The sequence below is a fragment of the Theropithecus gelada genome, chromosome 5 (genome assembly GCF_003255815.1).
Source record: "Theropithecus gelada isolate Dixy chromosome 5, Tgel_1.0, whole genome shotgun sequence".
Classification (NCBI taxonomy): domain Eukaryota; kingdom Metazoa; phylum Chordata; class Mammalia; order Primates; family Cercopithecidae; genus Theropithecus; species Theropithecus gelada.
This window is the reverse complement of record NC_037672.1, coordinates 73,983,701-74,005,114: the sequence shown is the minus strand read 5'-3', so window position 1 is coordinate 74,005,114 and position 21,414 is coordinate 73,983,701. Positions and strand designations below refer to the sequence as shown.

The 21,414-nt window shown below is 35.7% G+C and overlaps 1 protein-coding gene across 1 annotated transcript in view; it reads right to left on the bottom strand.

Annotated features, from left to right (window-relative positions):
• Positions 1–18,558, bottom strand: part of TMPRSS11D (transmembrane serine protease 11D) — a 62,800-nt gene extending 44,242 nt beyond the window's left edge. The window contains exon 1 of the mRNA XM_025385985.1: positions 18,452–18,558. Within this exon, the coding sequence (XP_025241770.1) occupies positions 18,452–18,459 (8 nt within the window). The 5' untranslated portion in view covers positions 18,460–18,558. The remainder of the gene's footprint in view (positions 1–18,451) is intronic.
• Between the last annotated feature and the right edge of the window lie 2,856 nt (positions 18,559–21,414).

The window sequence follows — 21,414 nt, the reverse complement described above, 5'->3', positions numbered from 1 at the left end:
ATAAGCAACTTCAGCAAAGTCTCAGGATACAAAATCAATGTGCAAAAATCACAAGCATTCTTATACACTAATAACAGACAAACACAAAATCATGAGTGAACTCCCATTCACAATTGCTTCAAATAGAATAAAATACCTAGGAATCCAGTTTACAAGAGATGTGAAGGACCTCTTCAAGGAGAACTACAAACCACTACTCAACGAAATAAAAGAGCACACAAACAAATGGAAGAACATTCCACATTATAGATAGGAAGAATCAATATTGTAAAAATGGCCATACCGCTCAAGATAATTTACAGATTTAATGCCATCCCCATCAAGCTACCAATGACTTTCTTCACAGATTGGAAAAAACTACTTTAAAGTTCATATGGAACCAAAAAAGAGCCTGCATTGCCAAGACAATACCAAGCAAAAAGAACAAAGCTGGAGGCATCACGCTACCTGACTTCAAGCTATACTACAAAGCTATAGTAACCAAAACAGCATGGCACTGGTACCAAAACAGAGATATAGACCAGTAGAACAGAACAGAGCCCTCAGAAATTATACCACACATCTACAACCATCTGACCTTTGACAAACCTGACAAAAACAAGAAATGGGGAAAGGATTCCCTATTTAATACATGATGCTGGGAAAACTGGCTAGCCATATGTAGAAAGCTGAAACTGGATCCCTTCCTTACACCTTATACAAAAATTAATTCAAGATGGATTAACGACTTAAATGTTACACCTAATACCATAAAAACCCTAGAAGAAAACCTGGGCAATACCATTCAGGATAGGCATGGTCAAGGACTTCATGTCTAAAACACCAAAAGCAATGGCAACAAAAGCCAAAATTGACAAATGGGATCTAATTAAACTAAAGAGCTTCTGCACAGCAAAAGAAACTACCATCAGAGTGAACAGGCAACCTACAGAATGGGAGAAAATTTTTGCAATCTACTCATCTGACAAAGGGCTAATATCCAGAACCTACAAAGAACTCAAACAAATTTACAAGAAAAATACAACCCCATCAAAAAGTGGGCGAAGGATATGAACAAACACTTCTCAAAAGAAGACATTTATGCAGCCAACAGACATATGAAAAAATGCTCATCATCACTGGCCATCAGAGAAATGCAAATCAAAACCACAATGAGATACCATCTCACATCAGTTAGAATGGCGATTATTAAAAAGTCAGGAAACAACAGGTGCTGGAGAGGATGTGGAGAAATAGGTACACTTTTAAACCATTGGTGGGACTGCAAACTGGTTCATCCATTTTGGAAGACAGTGGGGCAATTCCTCAAGGATCTGTAACTAGAAATACCATTTGACCCAGCCATCCCATTACTGGGTATATACTCAAAGGATTATAAATCATGCTGCTATAAAGACACATGCACATGTATGTTTATTGTGACACTATTCACAATAGCAGAGACTTGGAACCAACCCAGATGTCCATCATTGATAGACTGGATTAAGAAAATGTGGCACATATACACCATAGAATACTATCCAGCCATAAAAAAGGATGAGTTCATGTCCTTTGTAGGGACATGGATGAAGCTAGAAACCATCATTCTCAGCAAACTATCGCAGGGACAAAAAACCAAACACTGCATGTTGTCACTCGTAGGTGGGAATGGAACAATGAGAACACTTGGACACAGGAAGAGGAACATCACACACCGGGGCCTGTCGTGCGGTGGGGGAGGTGGGATGGATAGCATTAGGAGATATACCTAATGTAAATGACGAGTTAATGGGTGCAGCAAACCAACATGGTACATGTATACATGTGTAACAAACTCGCACATTGTGTGCATGTACCCTAGAACTTAAAGTATAATAATAAAAAAAAGAAAGATTTGAGCAGCCCCAACACTATCCCAAATGAGGACTTGGTGCAAATTATGAAAAGGTTCCCACAAGACACTTTCCTACCATCTGCCAAAATTGTTACAGTCACTGTCCTGATATACATTGTCTGGGATTTCCAAGCACCAGCCCCCCTCGCCCCCGGCCAGGTGTGCAGCACAGCTGTAAATTCACATTTACAGTGTGAAGCACAGCCAGCTGTAAATGACAGGAGGAAGTTCACACTCAAGAAGCAAGAATCAGGGCCTCAGGGAGGGAAGCTGCAGTCGGGTGGCCCCTAGCAGACAAGAGCGGCTCAGGCCCGCAGGAGCATGGCTGGTTAACTGGAACACAGAAAGGAGACAGGAGTCAAGAGGGGCCTCTTAGCCCATGTCTAGGAATCAGTCCACCTCTCTGCAGAAGAGCTTGTTTTCTGATTTGGGTTATAACTTTGAGAGAGTAAGAAAAAAAGGCAACATGGGTTGATCAGCCTTGTATTAAGAATTTTCTTACCTAAGTAACTCAGGAATGGAAAATCAAATACTGTGTGTTCTCACTTGTAAGTGGGAGCTAAGCTAGGAGGACACAAAAATACACAGTGATAGTGGACTGTGGGGCCTGAGCGGGAGGAGGCTGGGAGGTGGATGAGGGATAGAAGACTAAATACTGGGTACAGTGTACACTTGCTTGGGTGATAGCTGTGCCGATATCTCAGAATTTACTACTAAAGAACTCATCCATGTAACCAAAAACCACTTGTACCCTAAAACTACTGAAACTAAAAAGTAAACAATACAAAAAGTTCTTACTGAAAAAAAAAAAAAGAAAATGTGGCACATATACACCATGGAATACTATGCAGCCATAAAAAGGATGAGTTCATGTCCTTTGCAGGGACGTGGATGAAGCTGGAAACCATCATTCTCAGCAAACTACCACAGGAACAGGAAACCAAACACCGCATGTTCTCATTCATAAGTGGGAGTTGAACAATGAGAACATGCAGACACAAGGAGGGGAACGTCACACACCGGGGCCTACTGGGGGCTGGGGGCTAGGGGAGGGATAGCATTACGAGAAATACCTAGTAGATGACGGGTTGATGGGTGCAGCAAACCACCACGGCACGTGTATACCTATATAACAAACCTGCACATTCTGCACATGTATCCCAGAACTTAAAGTATAATAAAAACAAAAAGATTTTTAAAAAGTCAAAGATTGCATGTTCTCCCTTATACACGGTAGCTAAATAATGTGTACACATGGACAGAGAGAGTAGAATAATGGAGACATGGAAGGGTGGGAGGGGAATGAAGGATGAGAAATTACTTAATGTGTACAGTGTACCCTATTCAGGTGAAGGCTATACTAAAAGCCCAGATTTCATAACAATGTAATACATCCATGTAATAAAACTGCACTTTTACCCCTTAAAACTATTATAAAAATTCCTTCACTCAGAGGAGGGAGGAGGAAATGCCACCAATCTTCATAGAACATGTGACATGTGAGCTATGCCTTGAAAGATGGCTAGGCCTTCTGGGTAAATGAAAAAATGGGAACAGAAGAGGTAGAAGTGCAAAGTGTGCTTGGTGAAAAGTAATTGGCCCAGTGTGGTGCTTATAGGAAAGCAGATGGAAAATAATCTAGAAAAATAAGGCTGGTCAAGATTATAGAAGACTTTGTGAGTAATGGGTTTGGACTCTTTCTTGGCCTTAGGGTATCGATGAGCTTTTTGAAATGAGGAGTTAAAGAAAAGCAGCAGTGTTTTAGAAAGGTTAATCTGGTGGCCCGGTTGGGCTGCAAGAGGCAGGAGTTATGAGGCAGGAGGTCTCATCACGCAGACAAATTTATTAATCCATTAATGGGATATGAAGTGCCAAGGGCCATGTAGAGGCTGTGTGTCTGGAAAAGAAAGGGTTGAGAAAAATGTGGAAGATGAAGAATTAGGACCATTCCCTCATAGAGAATTCAGTGCCAGGGGCAAGAGTGGAAGTCCAAGATGAAACTTTGAAGATTGAGCTTCTGTGACTGGGGATTTAGTTATACTGGTCACATGACTAGACAATTTGAGTTGTTTTGAGACTTCAGTAACTGTCAGTATTTTTGTGTTAATTTCTCGCAGTCAGCTGTTAAGACGGGTCTCAGCTGAGCAAAGGTCTTGGGACTGGAAGTATTTTTTTTGAAGTCATTATCTTATAGGTAATATTTGAAGCTCTGAAAAAGAGTATTGGAAACCACTTATTTCACTGACTTTGGATTAAAAACTACAGACCTTCAATATAAAATCTCTAGGCATATATGTAGACACACATGAATTTGATATAATAAAGAAGTTCCCATTACTATAGCCTTAGGTATCTAATAATAAGAGGAAACAGTTGGTAATTATGATTACATATATCTTATATAATTTATAATAATGTATGTAACTTACAATATATATGCAATATTACATGTATATAATTTAGGAAACTATCAATTAATGTTTATAATCATATGATCATACCATTGCCATAAGTGAAACAATTTTACATGTGAGGCTAAAAACACAGAGAGTGATTTATGACCCAGGGAAAATGAAACTTTTGTTTCATTTGTTTCATATTTATAAACTGTGGCTTACAAATATGAAAAGAAAGAAATATTAAGTTTGGTCTGTACTTCATTTACTAGTGCGTGCTAATTCTCAAAGCGTTACTGGTAATGAATGAAAACAACATAAATAATTACTCATGCTGGCTGCTTGGGTGTGTAGTTATGTAATAAGTTGGTAGAAGGACCACACCTACCACATTAAGCCATCAATCAGTAGCTGGTTATTTTAGGTACTTAGGGTATGCTATAATGAGACCAAGGTCAAAGGTTTAATTTTATATAGATTATTCCAATTAGTTCACAGATATAGGCTCAACCCTTATTTTTATTTGCTATTTTGCAAATTTGTGCTCCTTTTTTTTTTTTTAAGCAAACATCCTTCCCTGCCAAAAATGGAAGGAAGTCTCTAATTAAAAATGATGATCTTGGCACAAGCTACCCTACCTGTGGTGCTACACTGATCACCCACTAAGGACTTCATGCTGAGTGTCATACGCTTTTCTTGTGTGTGGCAACATCGTTTTTGCATATTTTAAGATTTTCTAGAATATTTAAAATAAAAATTTCATAGTGAACATGTTTATTAGACATCCAGGATAGCCATGGGTATTTATCTTGTACTGTTTTGTCTCTTAATTTCTTGGTGCTGCATCAAGACACAACTTCCAGGAATTTCTAATGTGGTTCCGTATGTCCTTAAGTCTCTGACTTTATCTCTAACTTCACTCTGCCTCCATATCCTGTTCCAGACATCCTGGCCTCTCTGCTGCTCCTCAAGCACAGTAAGACCTCTCTACCTCTGGGACTTTGTGCTTGCTCTTCCTTCTGCCTGGAACGCTCTTACCTCAGGTTTTCACAGGTCTTGCTCCCTGGCCTCTCGTATGTCTTTGCTCAATTGTTGTCTTCTCAGTGAGACCTTGCTAAGTACCCTATTTAAAATTGCACCTCCTCTCTCTGCTTTATTATTATTATTTGCTTTATTATTTTGTAGTACACTTATAACTTTCTAATATACCCCACAATTTACTTATTTTGTTTGTTATCTGTCTCCCTCCACCAGTTAAGAAGCTCCATAAAGGTAAGGATTTTTATGTTTCTTCCTTTCTTCCTTCCTACCAATTCATTAATAATGCCTTTATTTTAAAAGACAATGATCTCATTACTCTGGCTTCTGTATATTTAATACATTCAAGAACTGTTCCTAGGAAGGCATTGGCTAGGAGCAGGAATTGATTCTGGTATTGAAAAGTCTATAAAGGTAGGTGACGAATACCAAAGCCAAGAGTCTTTATTCATTAGTCAGACTAATTTGTAGCCTTTCCAGGGAAAGAACTTCTTGACTGCAGAAGACTTATTTAAAGAAATTCAGAGTGTTTCCCTTTCCAGTCAGAGCTGTGATACAACGCTGCACTCATAATTTGCAAGGCAAGAATTTTCAGATGCTGTTTCTGATCCTCATATGCTATATATCTTATTTTAAACTGAGGAAGGAGATGGTATATCTCTATTGTCACTCTCATACCCCATCTTCTTCAAGCAATGGTATAGCTAGGAGGATGGTATAGACTGCTGAGTAGGGTTTCGAGAATGCTGCTGACACAAGTCAGGAAAGTTTGCCATGTTTTCCTTCACTCAGCATCTATCCCCATATTTAATAATAGGGTCAGCCTTGCATGATTATTAATAGATGTCTGAAGACTACTTGCCATTTCTGTGAAGAATCAGTTGAAGACTGAAAGACATATTCTGATTACTGCTCTCTTACACTTAATATACACTACTTTGCTAAGGAAAGTAATCTTTTCTGGCATTTTACATCTGCCCAAAGTGTGGATTCTTGCTTCTATAATTCAGATTATGAAGCCTTTTCTGTCTGCAAATGAGCATGGTGATATTATGGTAGGAGTGGCACCACCTACAAAGGTGAGTCTGACAAAATGATTTGAAAACAACAGAACAAATGGAAATCTTTTTTTCTGGAACTTTATGATGCTAAGATTTTAAGTAAATTTCTCTAGGAGTCACCAGATTTGCAAAGTGATGGGAGCAATACTTTATTGACTCTACTGGTGTTTAAGAACATGCACTGAGTGTTTGTAACCTGTTACCAAGAACCATAACAGAGAGAGCCCTGACGGGTTAGCTATCTCCTTACTGATTAATGCTAGTTAGGGATAGCCCAATATATACTGTAGAGGGCACTGCTGTTCAATGTTAATAATTTTTCTGAGTTCTACAAAGTGTAGTCATTGACAGAGCCATGAAGACCACACCAGTTTCAAAACAAGAAAAAACTATTTACAGACTTGCTTGCTTCCTTGCCTATTTCCCCCTAAAATGGCCAAAATAAAATTTTTCCCTGTTTGGATTTAGTTTCCAAATAGATATGTTTTCTTCCTCCTTTCTTTCATTCTTTCTTTTCATTTTCTTTCCTTTTCCCCCCTTTATTTTTAACTAAAGATGTCTTCTAACCTTTATTGGCACAAAATAATTTTGCCAGCTACCACAAATTATAAAGAAATATTCATGACAGTTTAAATATATCATGAATTTTGTTATAAAAATGCCTTTGAGAAATGAGTACTTGAATATCACATGTATTTGAATATCTTTGGGGATGATGAAAGTATTTTGAAATTGGATTTTGGTGATGGTTGCACATCTCTGTACATATACTAGCAATCACTGAACCTTAACACCTTAAACACGTGAAGTTTCTGTTCTGTAATTTTATTTCAATAAAGTGGTTAAAATTAAATTTATCTTTTAATGATTGTTAACTTAGTGGAATAAAAAAATTACCCAGTTTCCTGTGTTCAATTGACAATGAGGGTGGACTTAAACTTCCAGAACAGAAAAAGACTCAATAGCCCATTCAGTTCAGGTTTCAATGCTATTTCCTAGGTATCAATTGTTTTATTTATTTATTCATTTATTTATTTATTTATTTATTATTATTATACTTTAAGTTCTGGGTTACATATGAACAGACATTTCTCAAAAGAAGACATTCATACAGCCAACAGATACATGAAAAAATGCTCATCATCACTGGCCATCAGAGAAATGCAAATCAAAACCTAGGTATCAATTGTTAATGAGACATTGGAATACAGGAGTCTGTTAGTATTAATGACAAGCAATTTGTTACACATAATGATTAAAACGCATCAGAGTTTTGAAATGATTTACTTCTTATGCAATTTAAACTACTTAATTCTAGAATAATGTTCTTCCCATTCATGTGCATTTTTGTTTGTTTGTTTTTGTTTTCTGGGTAGAATTACAAATAGTGCATTGGGAATTGCTTTAAACCTGGTTGGACCCATGGAGATGTGTCACATATTTTCATCACTGTCATATGTCAGAGGGGAAAAAGGACTGAGAAAGCCTAGAGAAAAGTTCATGTTTAACCTCAAGATGCCAAATGACAAGTCAATTGCTCTTTGCACATTTCCAATTCTATTTCTTCTTTTCCTTCTGTAGCCTGAACTGATGAAACAGCAGTGTTTCCCAAACTTATCAAAGCACAGAAACATTTATTTCGGAAATACCTAGCATTTCGAGGAGCACAGTATTCCTGGAACTCAGGAACGTGCTGCTCTGTGAGTTCTAACTTGCCAAGGCATTCAGTGTTTCTGCAGGAGAGGAATGGGGAAATCTATTGCACACTCAGGGTAGAGACATGTTTATTCGTATTTAAATACACAAGGAAATGTCTTACTGTACCCCTCTTTTCTATTTTGGGAATCTGGGAGACTAAGCTTGTAACTTGTAGCTTGTAGCATGAATGATGGAGTAGAATAAATAGGAAAGAAATATATCCTTAAATACACAGGTTAGATAAATAAAAATCTATTAATAAAGAGCCTAAAGAAAGAAAGATGACATTTCAGCACATATTGGGTGAAATAAGTTGTTTAGTCCAGCACTTCTCAATTTTTAGTGGATATGTGAATTGCCAATTAAAATGCAAATTTTAAATTAGTGAATCTGGGTTGGACCTGAGTCTGCATTTCCAACAAGATCCCAGGGAACGTAAATGCTATTGGTCCAAAGACTATGTTTTGTGTAGCAAGGGTTCTAGATACAATTACATTAGAAAAGATCAGAGAAAAGTGGAGTGATCGTACTGAAGGCATAACAGATCCTTCTCTATTTCCTAAAGCCCAAGTAAATAGGCAATCCTCTTTGCTATAGGATTATTATGAAATGTTCAAAACCTTACCTTATTGCTTCATCAAAATATACTGACCCTATTATAGAACTGCAATCATGAAACATATAACAACATCTTTTTCAATCACAGATCACATGTATGGCAGTGGTCCCATACAATTGTTATACACATTTTTACTGTACCTTTTCTATGTTTAGATATATGTAGATACACAAATATTTACTACTGTGTTACAATTGCCTATGGTATTCAGTACAGTAATGTGCTATACAGGTCTGTAGCCAAGGAGTAATAGACTGCATAGCCCAGGTGTGTAGTAGGTTATATCATCTAGGTGTATCTAAGTATACTCTATGATGCCTGCATCAGGACAAAATTGCCTAACGATGCATTTCTCAGAATGTTTCCCTGTCAAGTAACGCATGACTGGTGGATCCATGTTTGCTTCCTGTAGGATATAAATCAGTGAAGGATTTAGAAGTTCCTATACATAGCTCAGTGTGATCTGATTTGTAATGTTCAATAGAAAGTGTCAAGATATTCTCCACCCATCATTATCTCTACAAAATGTGTCCCAAAGAGGTGAGAAATTCGGTACATTACACTCTAAAGGAGTTCATGGCAGTGTTTTTTGCTCCAAATGTAGGCATCCTCCAATGTTTGATTTTATTTTTGTAGATAGACCTAAACCATAACATTGGTTACAATGTTAAAAATGTTGGGGGTGGGAGTGAGGAGGTGAGAAGGGAGGCACTGTGAATGATGGAGTAGAATAAGTAAGAAAGAAATATATCATTAAATGCACAGGTTAAATAAATAAAAATCTGTTAATAAAGAGCCTAAAGAAAGAAAGATGACATTTCAACATATATTGGGTGAAATAAGTCAGAGGGGATGATAGAGTAGGGAATCCAGAAATCTACTGAAATTATTTTCTCACAGCAACTGTTTGAGGGTCATTTAGTAGAGAGGAGTGGATACTGGAATCAGAGCCTCATTTGTATTCATCATGGTTCATTCTATTTAACCATATGTACTAAATCATAATTGTTCTCACAGAAAAAAAGGTGACTTTTAGTGAATCATGGACCAAACCCGAGATTAGTTCTTTGAAATATGCTTGAGTAATATTTAGTTGCATCAATATATTTTTAAAAACAATATCTTGCATTCAATTCCTTCTGAATTTAATCCTACTGGCTTTTTGCCCAGATTGTCTTCAGAAGCAGAGGAAAGAATCAAGCTTCTCAGTTTTATTTTCCCAGGATGATTTTGTGCTATAATGAAATGAACAGAGTTCCAAGGTCTATGGAATGAATACTTTTGATGCCTATACAATGTGTTCCTCAGAGCTTATGAAAACTGCTGCATATATATTCTCTTATCCAGGGAGGCAGTATGCATACTGGCAGGGTGAGAGGGGAAAGCTGTTGTAATCAGAAAAAGCTGCTCGACAGGAGGCAAATCCCTTCTTTGGATTTCAGTTTTCTTCATTGTCATTGAATGAAGACTCAGCAAGTTTCTTCATCACCTTCACACTGTTCTCTTTATCCTCCCTTCTTAACAAGAAGGTTCCTTCTTCCTTCCCATGGCTAGCCCATGGATAGATCCTCCCACCACTCCTACACACTCTCAATCTTTGCAAGTACTTTATTCCCCTGGAAGGTCTGTTTGCTCATATAGTTATTACCTGTCTCTGCATCCACAACCTGTCCCTACAAATAAACTGCTCCGTGAGAGAGACAGCACAGGATAACAGCTGAGGGCACAGACCCTGAGACTGGACTAATTGGGCTCAAATCCCATTTCTGCCATTTATTTGCTGTGTGAACCTGGGAAGTCACCTAACTCCTCAATTTCCTTGTTTGCAAAATGGAAGTGACAGTAGTACTTACCTCCTTGTTGTTATGAGCACAATGAATTAAAAATGTGTTAACACAACTCAAATAATGTCTGGCATTTGGCCCTATGTCAGTGCTTGGTAAATCAAATAAACGAAAGCAAGCACGGACTGTGATTTCTTTTCTGCTGTATCTCCCAAAGTATTTAATGATCTGTTTGTTAAGTGAATCTGTATAGTAAAAGGATAGGTTAGATAATGGAAGGAAGGCTCTGTCTACTTTGTAAATCTCACCATGGAATCTAATACTGGCACAAAGAGTCACATAAAAAAGGGATTTTTTTCTGTCTCCTGAACAAATGTACTTGTTTATTCTTTTTCTTCTCTTTTTATATAAAGATTACTATGAAACACTAGTCCTGTCCAGAGGCCTCTGTTTTTAATTACTACACAGGCAATGCAGAAAGGTAATATATTACAATAGTAATAACCATGAGTTTTATAATCAGACAGACCCATGTGATCACTGGGAAGTAATAAAACCTCTCTGAGCCTTAGTTTCCTCATTCATAAAATGGAGATAGCCACGTGCCTCAGAGGGTTGTGAAGAATAACTGAGATGCTGTTTATAAAGTACTTAGATTGTGTTGTATGTTCAATAAATTATAAATTTGTTAGTCTTTCTACATGTAGAACCTAACTTTGGCTAAAAATAATACATTTTTTAAAAACATGCAATAGAATATATACATTTTATTTTTATTTTAAAATATTTAATTGACAAATGCAATTTTATATATTCAAGGTGTACGACATGATATATTTTTATAATAACATTTTATAAGATTGATAGCATTTTGCGGAATCATAGAATGTTAGCAAAGGAAGAGAGTTTCAAAAATATCCACTCTGACTTTGCGATTATGGAGATAAATAAACTGATCTGCAGTGAGATTAAGTGGTACCACAGAGAGGCCAGCATTTGGACCTCTTGACTTTTTTGTCTGTGCTTTTTTTCTGAAGCCTTATTGTTTTTTGCAACCCAAGACATGGTGGGTGCTCTATAGGTACAGTGTTTATTGAATGAATGTTGGAAAAACTAATAGCTATTGAGTACTTATTGCAATATTCTGCCAAGCACTTAGGACATTTCTTTAAATGGCCAAATAATTGTCCTTCCCTTAAAGTACTCATGTCTTACCGAAGAAGGATATTACATACCCCCTTAGCAGCATTTCCCACCCTTGAATACCCCTTTTTATTGAAACACTCTTTTTCTTTTGATTTCCATGATTTCATACTCTTTTTTCTTTCTGGCCCCATCTCCTCTTTAAATATCTTTTGGTTGTGAGTAGGGTATGGAGGAAACAATACTGACTGCTGGGGTGTGGTAACTTGAAACTGGCCATAGGTGTGAGGATTCATTCTATTGTTCTCTGTACTTTGGTATATCTTTAAAGTATTCTATAATAAAAAGTTGGTTTTTGTTTTGGTTTTGGTTTCTGTTTTAAATCTTTTGCTAGTTGCATCTCCTCTAGTCAACCTAAGTATCTGGTGTTGCTCCATGCTCTGTCCTGGGTGTTCTCCTTTCTCTCTAGTTGATCTCATTCAGTCAGTTTCAATTACCATCTAAGCCAATGGTTCTTGAATTTTTGTGAGTAACAATTACTTGAAAACTTGGAAAAATGCAAATTCCTGTACTGAATCCAATACCCACCCAGACTATTTCAGTAGGTCTGGTCTTGTGTCTCAGAGTTCTGCATTTTATACAAGTAGCATGGGCGATTCAGAAAGAGATAAACCAAAAATTACACCTGAGAAACACTGATCTGTACATGATTTCCAGACTACAATATCCAGCTGCATCTTTCACATATCTCTATTCAGTGCTTAGAATTCAGCATTTGCAAAGCTGAACTGATCATCATCTTTCTGATTTTCACAACCTCCTTTTGCCCCGTCAAAGAGACCCTTTTCTGGCATTTTCTTTCTCAGTAAATGATGCCAAAATTCACCAAGTTACTCATGTGAAAAACCTGAAAATCATACTCGACACCTCTCTTATCCTTCACATCCAATTGAATGTCACATCTGGTTCTTTTGACTTCTTAGACATATCTCAAGTTGTATTGCCACTCCCACCACTTTATCCAAGCCAGTTTATCCCTTTTCTGAAATACTGAACAAGCCTCCAACTAGTCTCCCTTCATCAAAAGATATCTCCTTTCTCCACAGAGATCGTTCTCTATATGAAGCTAAAATCATCTTTTAAAAACCATCATGGCATATGTATACCTTTGTAACAAACCTGCACATTCTGCACATGTACCCCAGAACTTAAAGCATAATAAAAAAAAGACCTAAAACTGGGTAATTTATAAAGAAAACAGATTCTAATGTAATAACATATCTGCCCTGCTACATCTTTAACAATTTTGTGTTTCTCTGAGGATGTAATCCCAAATCCTAAACATGGTCTTCAAAAAGCAACATGATCTGTTTCTTGCCTGCCTTTAAGTTTCTGCTTAAACAATGCTTCCTCAGAGAAGTCTTCCGTGAGCTTCTAGACTGGTTTCGTTTTCACTATTATAATACTTATTTCAGTGTCATCGTATTAAACAAATCATCATGAAATTATATATTTCCATGTTAATCACTGGAACAGTTGTCTTTTGAATGGGAAGGTCTGTGGTTTTCAGTAAAGACTACATTTTGCCCTACTGAGATTTTCACAGAGTAAATGTTTTCGATGACGGTTGTTTCCATTTATCTTAATTACCCAAAGTCCTTAAACTTTTCTTGATAGCACCACCAAAACTATAATTAGATAGGTATTTGCTTGCCTAATGTATTTTAGTGTTTGTCTTCTCAGCAAGCACCATGAGAACAAGGTCTGGGCCTTTTTGTTCCAGCGCTGTATACCTAACACTTACCAGTTCTTCACTCAAATTGGACACTCAATGAATGAATGAATGAATGCATTATAATATAAGGAGTAATTGGCTGGGTGCAGTGGCTCATGCCTGTAATCCCAGCACTTTGGGAGGCCAGGGCAGGCAGATCATGAGATCATGAGGTCAAAAGTTTGAGACCAGCCTGACCAACATGGTGAAACCTCGTCTCTACTAAAAATACAAAAATTGGCCAGGTGTGGTGGCACGTGCCTATAATTCCAGCTATAAGGAGGCTGAGGAAGGAGAATCACTTGAATCCGGGAGGCAGAGGTTGCAGTGAGCCGAGATTACGTCACTGCACTCTAGCCTTGGCGACAGAGGGAGACTCTGTCTCAAAACATATCTATATATATGGAGTAATTATATATATCATAAAAGATGTATAAGTATAAATAAAGCACTAAGGTATTTAGGATTCAAAATGGTTTATTTTGCCATATATTAAAAGTTGCTTTGAAGTAACAGTATTTTGTGTTTTCCAGTGAATGATAGTGGACTTAAGGGATCATTATCTATCCTAGGGAATCATTAGCTTATGTAATATTGAAAACCATGAGACTGAAGGAATCACACAGAATGTAAGAAGAAAAGCACTTAAACTCTGGGGGACAGGAAAATGAGTAGAATCTAGTAACAGAAACTGAGAAAAATTGACCCATGGGATAGGAAAAAAAAAAAAAAAAAAGAAAGAATGATATTTTGGAAGCTCTGTGAAGATCACGTTTCAAGAAAAGAATGGTCTCTGGTGGAGTGATTATGTAAACTCACTGAGATCTGACCACTGGATTTTGCAATGTGGAGCAAGACAAGAGCTATTTCAGAGCTGTGAAGATCAGAAACTATTGCACTGGGAAAAGGGAGGATGCGTTAAAGATAAAAATGCATACACCATTTGACTCAGAAAATCTATTTCTAGGAACATAGCCAAGAGAAACTCTTGCATGTTTGTACCATTGGACCTGTGTAAGAATATTCAGTGCTACATTATCTGTAATGGCAATATACTAGAAAAGTAAATATTTAAGTTATAGGACAGTCTTACAACGAAATATTATATAGCTATGAACACGAATAAGCGATGCACACTTTATTGTATATAATATATAATATTGTTCTCATTTATATGATTTTCAAAGGCAGGTAGAATTAAACCATAAGTTTTTTAGGAATATATCTATGAATGGTAAAACCATGAAGAAAATGAAAGAAATTAAGATACCATGCCACGTAACAGTTACATTGTGAAAAGTGGGGAAAGTTCAGTTAGTAGACAGGAGGTGCCCAAGGGGTCTTCTAAGATACTGGTGATACTATTTTTATTAATAGATGTCTCGTACCCAGAGGTTCATTTTTTAAAATTAGAATTTATACGTGATATATTTAATAATAAAAAGTTAAAAAGCAAAAGGAGATAATGGAGGAAGAAAATAAAAATAGAGGCAATAGGTTTAGACAGATCTTTAGAATAGTTTTGCTTTTAAGAGCAGGAGATGAGAAATGAGGCAATAGCTGGACAGGGGATATGGGCCAAGGGAGGGATTTTTTAAAAATTGGGGATAGTATGGCATGTCTTTGTGCTGACAAATATTCAGCAGAGAAGGAAACATTACATCTTAATTTATTCTTGCACTATTAAACTCAGGTAGATATCTTGGCTAAGAAGTAAGCTTGTCAGAATAAAAACTTGTCTAATTTAGAAAAGATATACTTGGTGGCTTTTGTTTATTTATAATTTTTAATCTTTTTTTTTTTTTGAGATAGGTTTTTGCTCCATTACCCCAGCTGGAGTGCAGTGGCATGATCATGGCTCACTGCAACACTGAACTTCTGGACTCAAGTGATCCTCCTACTTCGGACTTCAGGGAATACACAGAATACATGCACCATCATGCCCATCAATGACTTATTGCTCCACTGCCTTGAACCCTGAGTGCATGTATTATTTTATTAATCATTGATACACTTGTTAAAACCTCTGGCAAATGGATATTGTAAATATTCCATAGAATCTGCTTTTACTTTCTGCTGAATGACTCATCAGTATAAACTTTTCCAAAGTCCATTTTATTTACAACTATCTTAGGCAGTTATCCAATTAATGACTTTAGACTTGGGATGGTGCTTTTATTTTATATGTCATGAGCACACACTAAAGCTAGAGAAAGAATACTCCCCCAAACTGTGAAATCATGCCAAGTCTTCTTTGCTAAAAAGAATGGGATCCTTCAAATGGGAGCAATACCTTTTACGAAATTGGATTGGATAACTTTAGGTTCCCTTACAACAGTAGATATTGATTCCCTTCCTCATGACTTATTTTAGGGGTGCCAGTCATAGCTATTGGGGAGTTGCAGTAGCGTAAGAATTAGGTAAGTAATGAATTACTGAGAAAATAGATTGGGAGTGCCTTCTGGAAGACACGTTGGCAGTGGCATTGGATAATTTGCTAGAAAATATATAATCCCAGATGACTTACTGCAGCTCATCCTCCTGTGTGCGGGCCCATCCCACACCATCATTAGAAAAACATTTGGACTAAATGCAGCAGCTGCTTTAGCATGTGGCCCAAGATTTTATAGGCAACAACTTGTACTTTAGATGCACTATTTTGGGCTTCATGACTGTAAATATAAATTGGTGTCCAACTGTCTAATTTCTATGAAGAAATATATTCTTTGCCTAATGATTTACAATTTATTAAGCATGTTTTTCTAAGTTCCTATAGCAGTTCAAAAACCAGGATTGAAACAACAGGCAGAATTTGGAATGCATTTTTGACAGCGATGGCTCTTCCCCCCCAGCTTTTGTCTCAGGTTCTTTTGGACTGTTGGGAGGTAGGACATCTGATTGTCTTTGGCATGTCTCTGCAGTCAGTTAATCATGTCTTGAGAAAAGGGAAGAAATGGAAATAAGATTTGTTTGGTAGGAGGACTCCTGCTAAGACTTGTCTGTCCCTGAGCTGAGATATGCTCATTTACCTTAAATCTTTCCATAAACTACATTCTGAATTCCAGTTTATAAATCTTTATCCTATTTCCCAAACCTCATCTCTCACTTTTTATGTAATCTAGTGGGCACAGATGTTCCCTTGGTGAACCTGAGAAAATCTAAAGTGACCAAGGATCTGAAATGAGTAACACAGCTGTTCAGGTTCCTGGGCCCTGTGGTGGGATTTCCTTCTCCAAAGAAGGGAAGAGGGTAGACAAAGAAAGGAGCGTTTCATCTTGCAGCAGCTTGGAAGAGAGCTAGGAGTTTAATTTTTATAAAAAAGCAATCAAACCATCCAAGGCAGCCCATTTTCAACCAAAAGTATTTCAGAATTACCTGAAGACTTATCTAAAATTATGCCAAAATTACCTAGAATTACCTAAAAAAAAGTATATTGTACAATTTAATTTCCCTTCCGTTATATAATATAAACACCTAGCTACTATTTATTAGTAGTAGGTACAAACTCTTAAAGAGATAAAATATTCCAAAAAGTGTGATCCTTAGAAACCAAAATTCCACAGGAGAGTTCTTTGTAATTGGCAAGGTTGGCTCTGATTGAGTGGCAAATTTCCTGTATGATGGATCAGCTTAGAAATTTGATTGATTCAAAGCCTTCTGAAATTGTACAGCTCTTTCAGGATTTGTGTTATTTACATGTCTTCTTTTATTATTTTCCGTTGAATGATGTTTTGATATACACTTGGCTGCTTATAAGGGCAATATTTTAAAATCAGAGCAATTTCTTTAAAATTAAAATATTTCTGCAAAATACATTTTAAAATGCACTATATTAACCAAATAATATTACAGTTATAGATGGTTTAAGAATAATAAAAAATATAATTCATAAACTCACTGCTTTAGTATAACAAACCTGATAAATGTTCTATGTTCTTTATTAGACTTTCTCCCATGCACAGCTTTACAAAGTAGTAGTTGATGAGTAAACATGATTTTGTGATTTGTTATTTTTTTTTCAAGTAAAATGAGAACAAAGTCAGTATGCAAATTACTTCATAGGTTTTTAAGCTACTTTAATAAATGTCTTGTATCTATTACATGAATATGAAATAATTTTATTTCTTCTATCATTGGAAGCTTAGACAGCTATCCACTTTTCACTCATATATATATTCAAGTGCATATAATTGTATATATATTTTTATTATTTAAAATGGTTTGACTTTTGATTGAATTTTCCAGTGTTCAGGAGATTTAAAATAAATTCAACTACACTTATTATAGCCAACACATTGTTCACGTTTTTGCTGATCCTTTCAGCATGACTTACCAGTATCATGTTTTTCTGTAGTCATAGAAAAATAATATGCATATATATACACTTAAGTGCACATATAAACATACCAAGTTATATAATTATTTCATTGTTTTGAGATTTTTAACGTGTGACTTGATTATCCCACAACTTTTTGCTTTCTTTATGTGAAAGTATATGAAAATACTTATTCATTAACTAAAAAGAAAACCAGAGAGATATTATTTTTTCTTAAATAATTTTTCTTGAAAATAATTCCACGACTACATACAAAGTAGAAATATACCGTCTTTACTTTCTAAAAGTGTACTTTAGGATTTATGGCATATTTATTTAATAACTAGCAATAAAACTGTAATGGAAGTCAAAATACAGAATCCTCAAAAACTTCTAAACAACAGAAGAATTATTTACAGATTGCAATTTTAAAATCCACACACCACTTTTTAAAACGTTGCACATGAGAAACAAAACCACTTCCTTATTTAAAGATATGTTGTCATAATGCTAAGCTGAATTTTTGTGGTTATTTGTTTTATAAAAAATTCAGTTAAGCAACTATGTACCTTATGGAAATAATATCAAGCATATTATCTAAACAATATCTAAGAGTTTCAATGAAGTTTTCAGAGAAGTAACTAGAAGATTGCAAGACACAGTCAAAATTTCCAAAGCTTCTTTATATTTTTCCCATACTGTAAGATATAGTAAAACTTTTAAAGCTACAAAGACAAAAACAGGACTTACCTATACATTTTAATCCTTAATGAAGAGGTTCCTTCTTCTGCCTACTCAACTGCTTTGAGATTCCCACTCAAATGAATGACTCTCATGTATTACGTGTGATCTATAGTTGAGGACAAAGGAGGAAATCTCATGTAATTAAAATCTAACTTGTTAAACAAGTTTGAGGGAATCAGCAAACCAATAGTATGACTTATGGAAGGTAATTAAAAATAGACAGGGAATTTCACAAATTAGTAAAAAATTTATTTATTCGGGTAAATTGAGATTAAACACAATTACAGTTGACAGGTATTTTGTGAAAGCCCGTGACTACTTCACAATTGTAGAATCACTTTTAGTTCAAGAGGATTTGACACTTCTTTTGCTCGTGTTATCATACTGTCATATACCTCATACCTCGCCACAGCCAGCCAAGAACTATCAGAATATACTTTCCATACATTAATGGGGACTACCTCTGAATTCCTCAGCTCTATGATTAAATGCTGTTTTTCTCATAATATATGAAATAGAGCAGTAATTGAGTAAGTGCACAAAGTAAGACTAGCAAACAGAATAGTTGGAACTAAAATCCACTTTGTCTTTTTCCAAACATGATCATTTGAAAAAAGTATTCTAACACACTACTACTAGAAGAGGAGCAGATGGAAGAAGACAGTATGAGTGTGTAGGGGGTTAGGGTAAAGATGGAGAGCTCAAGAAAGCAGGCAAGACTAGCGTGGAGGGGAAAAAGGGCATTCCTGTCTAACATTGCAAAGCAGGATACAAATTTGGAAGGTTATACTGGGGTTACTTTGTGAGAACTAATGAATGCTAAAGAATTGGAACTTGTAATAGAATTATTACAATATTATTATTATTACAATATGAATTCTAGTCTTAGCTTTTTCACCAACTAATTGTGTAGCTTAAGGGAAAAAATTTGCTTATTTCTCCATGAGTCACATGTATCTACTAAGAAAATGGGAAGCTGAATCAGGAGGTCTTAGAGGACTCTTTCAATTATAAAATTCTTTGACTTCATCTTGTAAAGCACTGACCACTAATGGTTAAATTTACTCCAGCACTGCAACTTCAGGTGTGTTCAATTACTTGACTTTTTAAAATATAATGTGCAAAGCAAACAACAGAGACAGGAATAAGTGGTTACTCTCTACCCTTCCCAAATATATTCTTCACATACTGTATCTCATGCCTGACATTCTGCCATTTTTTTTAGCAATAGATAAATAAGTATAATAAGATTTAAAAGTTTAAAAAATAAACTTACATAAACAAAACATTTTTAAATTTTACATGTTAACTTGAAGTACCTTTAAATGTAGTTATATCATGGTATATAATTTTGCATTATGCTTTTTATACTTAATATTATTTCACAAATATATTGGTATTACTAATTTTTATTTTTAGTAGCTATATATTTATAACTTTGTAGTTTTATATAATTTAAAACTCACAAGATTCACCCATTATTAGCAGTTTTAATGGCTGCATTTTAAAAGGTAAATTGTATTACATTGAATGGACTCATCATAAAGTACCAAAGTTATCTTCTAATGTGAAGTATTTAGACATTTTCTATTTTTTTTAATTGTAGATGATTCTTTGAATGACTACCTTCACAAACATAGTTTTTCTTTGTCATCCTACAGTTGAATTTTTCTTCAGAATAAACTGAAGAGGCTTATTGAGCCAAGTAATTTAAATATTTTAATGGCTTATAAAATTTTACTTTTGGTTTAATAATTTTTACTAGGATTTAAAGTGTTATCTTCTGTTTTTTGTTTACAGAAAATTTCTCTAATTATGCATGCTCTTTCTTGTATGTCTTTTTCTTTCCTGGAATGCTCAGCAGCAAACACCTTTTTACCAAAGGTACTTACTCAACATATGTTGTTTAGATGTCTCGTAATTAACATATTAGCGCAAATCCCAGTGCTCTATTACTATTCACAACAGAACTTGGGGATGAGTCGGGGGAAAGGTATGGGGAAAATTGGATTCAGTCTGAAAGTGACTTCCCGCATGATGAGCTCAACACAGAAAGGGAGGTGGGGCAGGAAATTATGGTTTGTGAGGCGAAGGAATTGTTCATAACAGGGACCAGTTTAAAGATGTTGACTCTTCATCTTTAGATCCTCAGGGAGTGGCAGGATAGGCCTTGACCTATTCTCTTTTTAAGAGATTGCATGAATGAGAAATGTAGAATCACATTATACAAAAAATATAAAAGTAGTCTGCCTTCTGGTTACAGGCTGATTTCATTCTTCTGGTTGAACAGTCACAAAACCAAGGCAGCTAGACTGAGAAGGAATGACAGGAACAGTTTTCAGGGACATAGTAGAGATCATTTATATTTCTGGAAGATGAACTATGCTATGTAAGAACTATTAAGACTGGTTATTTTGCCTGCTGATGGGGAGACAGTGTGGTTAAGAGACCCATGAAATCTTAAACTCTGGACATATTTCCCTACAAATGTGTATTAACACACTTGGTTTAGGAGGAAATATGAATCATTCAATGGGACCGTCATAACAATATTAGCAGAAAAAAACAACCAAAAAGCAGATGACCTAAGAAGGTGTGGGCCAGTAGTGTTTTTTTGAATTTGAAGTTTGTTTAGTCATCAAGTCCAGGAAAGCACAGTCATATGACTATGGTAGGCTATATATCTGTCATGACCTCCCTCACAGAGTTATTGTAGAAAAAGAAAAAAGAATGGATGTGCTCACCATAAGAAAGCTATAAATGTCATTTAAATACAAGTATTTATATTTATTATAAATGTAAATTTTAAAATTGGGTAATAATTGGATTTTGCTAGTGTGGCTAAATGTAATTTTGTGGCTTATGACTTGCAAGTAGTTGGAGGCAAAGGTACAGGTACATTCTACTATGTTTCAAAGGCATTTGTCTATTTAGAAGGCATGATGTAATGGAAACAGTATTCTCTTTAG